At 35.0% G+C, this 13,108-nt stretch overlaps 1 protein-coding gene across 3 annotated transcripts in view; it reads right to left on the bottom strand.

Annotated features, from left to right (window-relative positions):
• SLC2A9 (solute carrier family 2 member 9) overlaps positions 1–13,108 on the bottom strand; it is a 107,731-nt gene that overhangs the window by 30,250 nt on the left and 64,373 nt on the right. For all 3 annotated transcript variants that reach the window (XM_046940740.1, XM_040699483.2, XM_420789.8), the window contains 2 exons: positions 4,547–4,648; positions 2,261–2,336 (listed from right to left, as the gene is read on the bottom strand). In XM_046940740.1, the coding sequence (XP_046796696.1) occupies positions 2,261–2,336; positions 4,547–4,648 (178 nt within the window). The remainder of the gene's footprint in view (positions 1–2,260; positions 2,337–4,546; positions 4,649–13,108) is intronic.

The raw sequence follows: 13,108 nt of genomic DNA, 5'->3' as shown, positions 1-13,108 counted from the left end.
TAATTGAAACAAATAAAAAATGCAGTTTATAGTAACAGCTGATTCTAGCTGTAAGGAGCAGATGGTACTCATCCATATGCTATTCTGAAAGTTGGAGACCACACAATATATAAGCTACTAAGCAAGTATCAGATGTTCTATCAAGAGAGAAAATACTGTATTTGAAAAGCCATTTTTATTATCTAGAAAGCTCTAGAAGTGTTTTCTGAGCTTAGTTCTCCACATTATTTACTATTTTCAGATGTGATAATCCTTCCAGCTACCAGTAACTCGATTGTAAAAAGAATTTACCATTGATGAGGATCTGTATCTACAGAATCATTACAAACCATAGGGGAGTTAATCTAAAGAATGCTGAAATACCCTAAATAACTACAGATGGATTTCGTAAGATACTAAGCATGAACAATGCCATGATAAAATTACCTGTTTAACCAGTACAAACAAAGAATGCTCAGCCTTCAACAAAAGGCTAAAATATTAAAAATATGCAACTTAAGAGTACGAAAAAACCTTTTACTGAGCAAAAATGTGGAAGTTTTATTTTTGAGCCTTAGTCTTGTTTCATTAAACATACCAAACTACTACAGAAGAATATCAGATATTTTAGTTTTAAATGTCCTTGTGAAGGTGTTGTCTTAAGATATCATTGAGAAGAAAAGGTGAGAAATAGCTATTCAATCTGGAAAAGGTTAAAAGTCTACCAGACCACAAGAAACCTGAAGAGGAAGAAAGGAGGTCATTTGTTCCATTTCTTCCAATGGAAGACCTAGAGGGCATCACACAAGGCCTAACAAAGGATGTGGTTATGCACCTGCTAGGCAGTAGACAAGCAAATTTCTTTGCCAAAAGGTACTGTGGATGCTAAAATTTTGCATACTTTTAGATGGAGATTGAACAAATTTACGGAAGATTAGCATAATTTTTCCTCAGCTTTTCCAAAAGAGGATCCAAAATATTACAGCTATTTTTCATTAAAATTACACAACTATTTATCAGCAACTATTTTCTTCCCTCAAATAAACCATAATCAATTAATTAGATAACTTCAGGGGTGAAGATGTGCAATAGTGTTTAATGTCACATTCTTTATAAGGAAGAAGCCCCAATAAATGGTCCAAGAAAACAAGATCTGAGAGAAACAGAAGTCTCTCAGGTTTATAGAAGAAGATACAAAAAAAGTTGCATCAACAGGGGTGATTTAACACCTTCTTGTAGAAAACAGTTGGTATGGGAAAATTTGAAAATTTAATCAAATTTTGACATTATGTATGTGAACTGAATTTGGATTAAATTCTTCTTCTATCTGTCTATCTGCAAAATACTTTGGTTAACAGTTCATTATTTGTTAATTGCAGGATCCAAATCTGATCAAGTAACTGAATTCCAGAGCAACATCATGTAAGGCAATATTACACTTAGACAAGAATGATCATGCTCTGTGTAAGTTTTTTAATCTTCTATTCAGTAAGAAATGCTCCTGCTGCTCTTGTCCTTTCATTCTCCACTTCCGAGAACGGTCTGGTTTTATTACTCTTTTATGCCTCAAACACATTCTTTTTAAGGAAAACAAAGTACAAATATTACGGCCTGGGAACGCTGGATTGTCTGTAAAATGGCATCCACCTCTTCTATGAAATCAAAACGGACTGGGGAAAAAGCTTTGGTAAACTCATTATGACTTATAGAAACAGTTACCTAAGAGGCTCAGATTTAAAGTGGGTATAATCAGCAGAGAACTGCCAAACAAGAGGCAGCTCCATCATCAGGACCTTTTCCATCAACTTACTGAAGAGGCTACGTGAAAAATCCCTTGCTCATCTCTAGAAATGCAGAAAAGAAAGGAACTACATATAACTGCCTCCCCCACGCCCCTGCTGTCCCGGTGTCCTACTGCCATTGATCTGTTAATCTAAGCATTATTAAATGAAACACTTAGCTTCTAGTTTGAGTGCTTTTTTATAGATTGAAAAAATAGGTGTGATCGGTAATAGCCGACATTTTAATTTGGTACTGATTGCAGACTGATCATCAGATTATTTCTGACAGCTGACAGCTAAATAGAAATATGTGTGCATGGGTTTTTACAAGAATGTTACTATCACTCTGTATTGCTATTACCTTTTCTTGTCTTACAGCCCTTGGTGTCTTTAGACAAGGATAAAATACTGTTTCCAAAAGGCGATATGTAAACCTAACTACCAGTGCAAGAATACCTGTGCTTTGATATACAAATTAACACAAAAGAATATACACATACCTGGTCCAATGCAGAATGATGCAATAATTGCAAGAATGCAGAATATACTGAGGTAAGGAAGCCAAGACACATTATTCTGGTAGAAAAAAAGACATTAATATTAAGTGCATTGTACTTATCATCAACATTAAAACAAAACAAAGCAAACAATTGATAGAGAAGCATTCTGGAAAACGCTATTTCAGAATTTAGTCTGGGAGTATTTTAGAAAATCACAGCATTTCTGTAGAATTTTATTAGATTATTTGTATTGAAGGTCTTGCTTTCTGTTGTATTCACATAGAGAAATACTAGCCTACCTCCTACACCACCGAAATCACAACTCTAAATTCTACTTTTTATTCTGAAGCTCAAGCTGGAAGAGTTTTTCTTTCTGCTACACAGATTCTGCACTTCTATTCTCCTAAGATAGTTTGGATGTGTAAAAAGAGCAGCTATGATGATCCACAGAGCTTCTAAGTTCTCCAGCCAAAGACTGGGCAGATGTCTAGTTACGACAGGCTGCCTTTGAGTAGGACAGCTCTATCTGAGCCTGCATAAAGCACATGAAAAATGCAGAGAAGGCATTTTTCGTCATAACCTTTTTTTGACAACAATGAGAGTCATGTGTGCAAGCAGCAGCTACTGGGACAAGAGAACAAGATATAAATGGTTCTTTAACAGTAAATGAAATCATGTATTTTCCTCACAAGGCAATCTGTGCTTATTTCACTACAAAATATACATTTCTTGATTCAGATCTCCAAATGATGGGAACTGAAAATACTGTACAGGATTTCTACTGAGATTTCAGGACACTGTTTTTAACCATCTCTATTAACGTTTAATGAGAATACTATTATGTTAGGAGAAATTCACAGATTTCCATTCCTTTCTCTATCCACTTCTTTTTCCATCAGCAAACGTGAATACTCTTTTTGTTATAATTTTACTATTTTTTCCAAATTTGATTACAGTTACACAGCACTGTAGTATCATCCTGAGAGTCACTGTAAAATACATTTGCTAGAACAGGTTATTTATTTCTGTATTAAATAATGACTTTAATTTTCTGACAGCTTTCTCTTACAGTCTGGCTTATTCCTTTAGTTATACAGAAAACATGATTACATTCTCCTGGGCATCAATATAGAACAAGTCATTTGTAAATCTGCCAAAATTAGACATTCTGGAGTTCCCATCTGAACTTACAACCCAGGTGCCTTAAGGCTCTGCAAGAGCAAAGGTGCAAATACAGAGGAGATATAAAACGCCCTGAGATCAACCCTGAGTCCTTTGTTCAGAGCAATACCCAATTTCTAATATTTCAGAGACTGATACATTTCTGAAAAGAAGTGAAATAGAACTTAAACTTCAGAGATCTCCAATAGCTGAATGTCCTCATCCATCAAACAGTGTTTTAAACACTTTGGCAGAGCAATTCTTAGTCAACTTACAAACCTTGCAATAAATGCTCTCTTCTGGAGAGCAATCTTATTGTCATGACAGGTATGTGCAGTAAAGCTTTCTTGTGCTACACATACAGGTAAATCAAATAAAACTTCATCATGTTGCTGGATGCATCTGCTTGTCTTCAACCAAGAAGTAACATTTGAAAGTTAGACTAATGTCAAGATACAGAAACATCAGGCAAGGAACAGCTTGACAGAAGACCACTCAAAAACATGCTATTCCAGACTGTCACTTCTACATCCCAAACACACTCAAAAACTGAGGGAAACAGCATGATAATGAAAATTGAAGTTAAAAAATGGAAAATGGCTTTAGATTGGTTTATCTATCCTCCTTTGACCATTTGAAATATTTAGGGACATGACTGCTAATAATATTTGAAAACTTAGCCTTTGCAGAACATCTGCTCTTAGGTCTTCATGTTTTCAGTGAAAATATCAGAAATGTAACTTGAGAAAAAGATCAAACATAGAAACTTTCCACAATTGGAAAACAAAACAAAACAAAACAAAACAAAAAACACATCCAAGCAGAAGAATAAGGTTAAAATACACAGTATGAAAGAAAACTTGAAGAAGACTGCTTTACGAGATAAAAACAGAACTAAACATTTCCCAACTATGGGTAAAATGGTCTTCAGAGTAGTTCATGTTATGCCATGAAATGAACAATACAAAATGATGCAAAAGCTGGTACAGCTAATCACAGCATTTTGAAACCACCAAATTTATAACCAAGCAAAAGACAGACCTTTAAATCTGATTTAAATGCTTATGTAAGAATACTGTTTAAAACAGACAAAAGAGAGAGCAAAAAAATACATGGGAGCCGTACCTGCAAAGTCAGAGACACAGTAAGAACTGCAAAGAAGACAATCATGAGCCCAAAGCCCCCGATGAGAAGAGGCCTGCGTCCGAGCCGTTCAATAACTAAGCCCTGGAAAACAGCAAGAGGCATGTGGGTTTCTGACTAAACCACTGAAGAAATCAGAGAATGAAATATGCTCTTCTGGTACATATGAAAATGAAAGATAAAAACAACAGAGTATATTTTGTACGTATCAGCTATGCTGTGTTCATAATTGTCCTCATAATTATGTTTACATAGTCATACCTGTTTGGAAAAACAAATCATGACATGGCATCCTTATTTAAGAACTCAGAAAAAAACACAGTGAAACCACCAAAAACATTACTTGATAATAGTTTTATGTATGTACTTCTACAGAGCAAATGTAACCATATAGATGGAAAAATATGCAACAGGTTAATTTCACATTATTATCATTAGCTTGGCAGATTTCAAAGTTACTACTGTCCTTAATTTATTGTGTAACAATTTCTTAATAGAAAGGGCTGTACCTGAGCCAAATAAAAATAATATGATGGTAACGATGTCAAGTTCAATTTTTTCTTACTATTCACTATTTTTAGGGGAAAACTCATTCTGCTTCAATTGAACCACCTATAAATTTGCACCAAATTCATATAATAATGTTCTTAATGATTTTTAAGCATCAAAACATTGAAACAAACTACATCTCAGTTTTGTATTTCAACTATTTCTTAATTTCAATACTTAATTCAATATGTCTTTCAAAATGAACTTTAATAGTTTTAAAATTATGTATTAAAATATGCCTTTAGCATAACATATTTTTTAGTGCAGATTAAATCATTGTTCCTTCATCTACAATTTGTTTTTTAATTTCTGGTTTGTCTGAATTAAAAAAGAAGTTAGCCACGATGGAGTTTTAATTTGAATAGCCAGATAAAAGAAGGGAGAAAGGGTTATAGAAGAGGCATTTTTTCACATTCTGAATTTACATTTAACACCTGAAAATAAATTACCTTCATAAAAAGTCACAAATTCTGAATATTTTTTCTGTTAGAGAAGAAAACAGTGAAGAGATTTTTGAAAAACTACAACACGAAACTGTTTTTTTTTGCTAGTCTGAGTCATTACACTAATATTTATCATAACATTTTTCTAATATACTGCTTTCACTGACAACTACTATAATTACAAATTACAAAATGAAAATGATAAAATGATTTGATGAAGTCCAATATTTCTCACTTCAAATAACTCAGACTCAGGATTTCACAACTGCTTGTCACAGTGGAGATTGAAATCCCACTTTCAGACATCCCTCAAGCAGAAGATAAATTGAGTAAATAAAATGAAATCCGGAGCAACACCCTTTTATTTATTTATTTATTGCAACAATGCACACCATTGCACTGTGCATATCTAGAAGAAACTGGGTATAGGGAAGCACAGTCATTCAGAGAAGAAATGCCTCTCTCACAATGCCAGCCTTAGCATGAGTTGATAGAAAAGGCTTGAGGACATGGCATCCCCTCACCCCACAGAGGTGGTCTTCCACACCGCAGAGCACTGTGATACTGCAGAATGCAGTGAGCAGCCAGCTCTAGCATTATTTCCTTAAATGAGGAAATATACTCATTTTGACAGTTTCCGCAGATACCATAATAGAATTTATTTCAGAGCAGTGTTTAAAATAGACGCCCTCTGATGTTATTAAGGTTTTACACTGCACTCACTGAGTCCAAATGTTCTGAAACTGCAACTGCTGCACTGCCAAAACCCTACAAGATGCCAAGTATTTTCAACTATGACTAATGAATCTATCCTGAAAATACATGTGGCCATGTATAAACATAACCAAGAGAAATTTTTAATAAATATGAAGGATGTGAAATGGTCTGATGAGTTCATTAGAAGATGGAGACTTCTGCAGTGTATGCAGCAATGGATACTGCACAGATAATTTGGCATACCAGAGATGCTCCCTTTTTCCATTATAGATTGGTGTTTGCTATTAAACAATCTTGGTGTTACACCAGCTGGTGGGGCTTTGTATTAAAAAGGAGTGAGTGCTGAACGTATCTCTCAGAGGAAAAATGGTTCACAGAAGATTCATGTACAGAGCAAAATGTGGAAAAAAAGTGCTAGACAGTTTCTGGCTGTCAAGCTCAAAGAAAAGCAAATCCCAGCAAAGGAAGACTCCAAAGAGATGCGTGCATACACTCATGCCTGCATACATTGAAGTAAATATTTGGGGCACATTTAGGCAAATCTAGGTGAGTTGCTGAGGAACTCCCAGTTTTAACTGTGAGCAGACAAGCACAGACAGTTATAACAGGCCCCACATGCTATCTGCAGAACAGAACAATACTTTCTAATGTATTCTATTTCTTTTTCTTTCTTTCTTTCTTTTTCATTCACAGGTGAGCAGGGAATGTAACAACAACAACAAAAATCCAGGTAACACAGTTATTTTCCCTGGGCTGAAGCCAAGCTTCCCAAGCATTCATCATGCTGCAGTCTTTGCCACTTACTTAACACAGTAGCTGTTAGGAACTTAAATGTTTCAGCTTCTGGACACTTCTTACAATTTTTTGCCTCCAAGAATTTATCATTACAATTCCTGGCGGTGTATCTTGTGATTTATGGAATGGACCAACTTCATCTTCTAGAGAAAGCAAAAAGCAATTTTTGTACTTACTCACTGGGACACTACGATGTACCCAGCTTGCTGAGAATTGTTAAATCATTTCCAAAGGTGATACTAAGTAAATCACACTGACAGCATTACAAAACCTGTTGTATACTGATTCAGAAGGCTTCTCCCTTAGACATGATCAACCTGAACAATTATGGGTAGAAGCACCCTATTTCCACTTCAAAGATAAGGACTCTTCTACTTTGCTCAACAATGGTATAAAAGAATAATCTCTTACAATGTCATACTTCTTGTATCAGTAGTTCTAAACCAATAAAATATACATAACCCAACAAAACACTCACAACTGCTTGTGGCATAGATTCAAACAAGGCATAGTAGTCTCAACAGAAATGGGATACTAGACTGAGTCAAGCTCATGAAACGCAAGAGCAACAATTTAACACATGCTACCTATCTGGTCAAAAATTACGAGACTATGGTAACAGGCAGCACGCCTGCTTGGAAAGCAATGTCTTTCTGGGGAAGTGGGCAGTCAGGAGGCAGTGCAAAACCACCCCAGGAACTATTAACAGGTCACAGTTGTTCAAACAGGAACAAACCAGTCCACACCAGAAAAGCCTCTCAGAAGGCCCTGATTTTTACTGAGGCTTAAAATATTTTTGAATTAAGTCCACAGATGCTTCAACAGCCACTCTGTCAAGTATTTTTCACTAAACTGTAATTACTAAATTAACTTATTTTTTAGGATTTCTTAAGAAAACCTATGATAAAACATCAATATTTCAAATTTTTCTTTTGTTTGTTCTCATTTTCTTGATGGAAAAAAAAAAAAAAAAAAAAGCTCAGATGAAATCTGAATTTTCCCTGGTTAAAAAAAAGAAACAATTAAAAAAAAAAAAAAAAACATGCTATAAATAAGACTGTAAACTGACAATAATTTCATTTTTGGCTATGACTATACAAGTCCAAAACTTGTTAACTTGCAAAACCCACCAAGATGCCCATGACTCATAGGAAGTTGAAAATGACTCACCAGCTTTCAAGTATTTATAAGTCTGCATGCTCCACTGGTAAGCAGTGGCAATTCTTACCTATTGAAGACTTGTAACAAAAATATACTACTTGGCAGAGTAAATGAAATAATAAGGAATTCAGCATATGCTGTGGCATAGTCATAACATGAATTTTACAAGTGATAGCACACTGAGTTATTTGCCAAATTGAGTAGGTTGATACTTATGTAAGTGTGATCATAAACATACATTTGTAGAAACCTGTGCCCTGAGTCATTGTGATTAACATAGCTTAAGCTACTGAAAATGTGTTTTTTTTTAAAAAAGTGCCAAAATCCTCCCAACCAAAACATTTGTTGATAATAAGGCAACTGATACTTTCTTTTGTCTGGCAGGAACCCCCCCTGAATAAAGCTTAAAAAGCAAATGTTGATCTTTTCACTTGACTCAGCTGCTGATATTGGGGGGCTGATATTGGGGGGCTGACGTGTTGAAAGCAGATCATATTATAAAAGATCAGGCAAGACACGGAGAAAGATGAATATATAAGCAAGTTCTGCAGCCTAAATGGATACTATCCCCTACTTACTTCCTGGCTCCAAATCATACTAATAATCCTATTAGATTTTTTTCATGTCTCAGCTCTATACAGAAGTCTGATCTATATGCTAACATCAAGAGTAACCGTACTTTCTTTTCCATGTATTTTGCAAGTAGATATGAGAAAGACTTTATGTCTAGATTCAGATTTAATGTGACATGCCAGCTCCATGTTATTTCCATTTTAAATAGCTGAGCTGAAGTGGATAATCATATTTATACCACTGACATGTCTATTTATGACATAATGTGTAGTATCACTCATTCAGGAAAAGAAGAGTAACAGAAGACTGTGAGTTACAAATGGGTTTTTGATTTCTATTTTTATATCCCTTTGCCTCTGGTATGAATTATACAATTGCAAAACAAAGAAACAGGGTATTCTATTTAAGCAACTAAACTGGACTTTAAAGGTCCAGCATCACATTTGATCACATAAGTACAAGCCTTAAGTGCCTTCCTGGGCATATCAGTTCACCTGAATCTGTGTTAATGCATGGCCGGGTAAGATCACAGAATCACAGAATATCCTGAATTGGAAACAACCCATAAGGATCACCGAGTCCAATTCCTGGATCTCACAGGAACACCCAGAATTCAAACCGTATTTCTGAAGGTGTGTTCAAACACTTCTTCAACTCCAGCCCTTTACTATTGCCCTGAAGAACCTGTTTGAATTTCAAGCCTCCTTCTTGGTAGCTAGCAGTCTAGGGATCACTATCAGCAAAGGAACTGATTTCTAAGTTTCTATTTTACAGTAAACTATCCATAATCAATCTCACCTGACAGAGAAACTTTTCCATTCAAAGAACATGTTCTCCATACTGAATGTCTGCTGGGCTAGCCCGACCAAGATGCAGCCCACACAAAGATTTGTTTCAGCCTTCATCTCGGTAGTGCCTGGATCAGCTCTTAGGGCAGCACACAAAAAAAACCGCTAATTCCAGTTGTGTGACTTCAATAAGCTGTGGTATTTTTGGAGCAATGTTTCTACTATTGATGATTTATTTATTAAAAATACCATGTCTGTCTTGTGTCAGGCACACATTTATAAAAGATAGACTAGAAAATGACCTTGATCTATGATAGACTAGCATGGCTGATGTTTTATTTTCTAATGTTAGCTTTTGAATACCCTGAAGATAGAACAGACTGAGGAAAAAAAGAAAAAATAAAAAAAAAGAAAAGAAAAAGAAAAAAAGAGAAACAAATTACTCAAAAAACATTTATAATGCTTGAAAGCATGGAGTTGTGTCTACAGAACTTTCATTTTCTGAATATATCCTGCAGAAAGATTTGTACTAAGGAAATGCAGTCTCTAACAGACTGTCACTCAAATCTACAGAGTGGTGTTTCATAAGATTTTTTTTTTTCCTGGAAGGCATTACATCATTACCTCCTTGCATGTAATTTTGTCCATCCCAAAGTTCAACTGTAGTAACAAATTTAGAAGGAATAATATCCTTGCCTAAAAATGATCACATTGACCATTTGTGGATTAAGGCAGCATGCATTAACAAGATCACAATTTGCGATTCACCCTGCAGTGAAAATATGCCCACATGCACTCCAGCTGTCTGGGAGGTTTCTTGGTCAATATCTCTTTTCTACTGCTTGTTCTTTCTCATTACTTTTCTCAGATATATAAATCTAAGTATGCCTCAGCTCACAGATTTGCTCTATAAAGATTCCACACATTTACATTTGAAACTGAAATGAGGGTGAAATTTGTAACAGGTAATTAGCGACTCATTGCATCTAAAATAATTCAGTATTTTATATTCTAAATGAATCACTAAGTATTTTTTTTTTATTTCACTTCTTAGACATGCTTAGTAATGGTTTCATGGGACTGAGCAAGGCATATGTAAATCATTTAAAAATTCACACAATTGAAATTTTATACAGACAAAACAAATTAGCATGGTAGGCAATTTTAGAAGCCAACAGTTTGCTCACGTAGGCAACTATTTATGACTTTCTACAATTATAGATGATGAGCTGCATAAATATTTTGTTTGGATAAAAGAAACTATTTTCATTGCCAGGTCACTTTTTCCCCCCAAATCTGCATGCAGTAGCATATTGATTAGGGACTACACTTTTCTACCTCTAAATTTATTAATAAAAGTGAGGCTTTCATAATCTTGTGAATCAGTGATAATTTCTGAGAGCACTGGATCTAGGCAGAAAGAGCACCTATCTGTTATTGCACAAGGAGAAGGAAGGCAGGATCCCTTGACTTCCCCAGACAGTGAGATAAATTATTAACCAATCAGTCTGACAGCAGCTAGAAGATAGTAAGGTGATAAGAGCAGTCAGAACAGATTTGTTCAGTGCAGATCAGTACAATTCCTTTTGCTGTCGGGGAGAAAGCTAAGCAGATAGAAAGAAAATGAAAAACATGATGGATTGTGACTTCAGTAAGCCTTTTGACAGAGTTCCACACGACACTTTATATTTGTGCATATGAAGCTTTTCTTTCCTAAAGTGCAGCACTGGGAACCTTTCATTACTGAATTTCATCCTATCAATTTCAGGCCACAAGTCCTATTTTTTAAGATCTTCTTTCGTTCCTGCAAACATTTTTGAGTTTCTGAACTTTACTGAGTTTGGATGACACAGGTGATTATAAAAAGGATCTTTCTTACCTAATGAGCATTTTAGGACCAATGGACTTCAGACAAACAGACACAGAATCCCACAGTGACAGCTACCTCTCTAAGAATAGTTTTTCAATTAGCTTATTGTCATTTCATATAGACCGCACCTGGTGTATCTTATATTCAACAGTCTCAATGCAAAAGACTTTTCCATACACTGCGTTTTTAAATTGTGAAACGTATTGTTTTAGGATGCTGTGGATTCTAAAAACATTTAAACATCAAAAAGTAACTACACAAATTCAAAGAAAGAAATTCCATTAAGGCTATCAAACATCAACAAAGGTCCATCAACAGATGAATCCCCATTATTCTCACTGAGGTTCAGAGTCTGTGCATTTGACCATCTGGCAGTTCTGTAATGAGCAGAGGTGGTACTGATGGGCATTGTGGACCATTCACTAAAAAGATCTAGTTCTATAACTTATAGGAGTATTTACTGAAAAACTGGAATTTGTAAGCAAGTCTGGTTTCTGCTAGGAAGAATGACCAAAAAAAATATAAAGAAAGTTAAGTTCTCTCCTTGCCTTCTTCTGCTTCTTCCCTTTTCCCCTCTGAGTAGTGTCTGTAAGGTGTATGCACCTGAATCCATATCTAACACTGCTAAATACACTTTCTAAAAAAAGCAAAAATTGTAGTTGAGATGTTGCAAGAGGAAGGAAATATCCCATTCTTACTTCAGGCATGAAAAAAAAGGAATTTATTCATAGAAATGAGAAGCAGTACAACTTTCAGTTGAAACACTGAATTCATGCTGTTGTTCTTTTGAGCAGCAGCAGTGAAACATTTATGAAGATTACTGAAATAAAGTTAAGGCTTCAAAGCAGCATTTCTCTTGAGCTGAAAGAGTAAATTTTAAGGGCGTAGAGATATCAATACATGAGCATTTCCAGAGGCACAGAAAGAAGTATTAAATGTATTCCTCTCATACATGAAGAAGTTACTAAATAGACAATGAAACTAAGTAGACACAACCACAACTACCTCTCTCTGAATGAGCCATGCTCTGTGCTCTGCATGAGCCCCACAAATGGATAGCAAGGAGGAACTGAAGATGATAGGCCCTATTAATAGAACAGTTCTAATACTGTGAAATTATCCCATTCAATTATCATCTCTTTCTAGAGAACTGATGTTAAATGTAAATTAAATGGCAGCCATAATAATAATAATTATTATTTTTACATATATCTTAAAGCAGACTATTATGAACTAGTACAATATGGAAATCCCCACCTTGTACAATCTCCCCATATTAAGAAGTATGTCTCTTAAACAAACAACAAACAAAAAAATGATGGTTTATAAAAAACTTGTGGAAATTTACAAAAATCAGAATAAAAAGATCCTTGTGACTACAAGAAAATAAACTTAATAGATGTATTTAGTTTAACATTTTATAGGTCATAAGCAGTTGCTGTGCCACTGGAAAGGATTTTTGTGAATGCCATCCTTCTGATGTTTAAAAATGCTTGTCTGCTGTGTCCAATATTTTGCAAATACACTTGTTGTAGGATATACGAAGATAATAAAAAGAAATCTAACAAGGAAAGGAAAGAGTATTTGTTCATTTGCAACTTTCCATTCCAAATACCTGCCTATATTTTTCATATTTATTGCAGTGTAA

This window comes from Gallus gallus, chromosome 4 (genome assembly GCF_016699485.2).
Source record: "Gallus gallus isolate bGalGal1 chromosome 4, bGalGal1.mat.broiler.GRCg7b, whole genome shotgun sequence".
Taxonomy (NCBI): Eukaryota; Metazoa; Chordata; class Aves; order Galliformes; family Phasianidae; genus Gallus; species Gallus gallus.
This window is presented reverse-complemented; position numbering and strand designations above follow the sequence as displayed.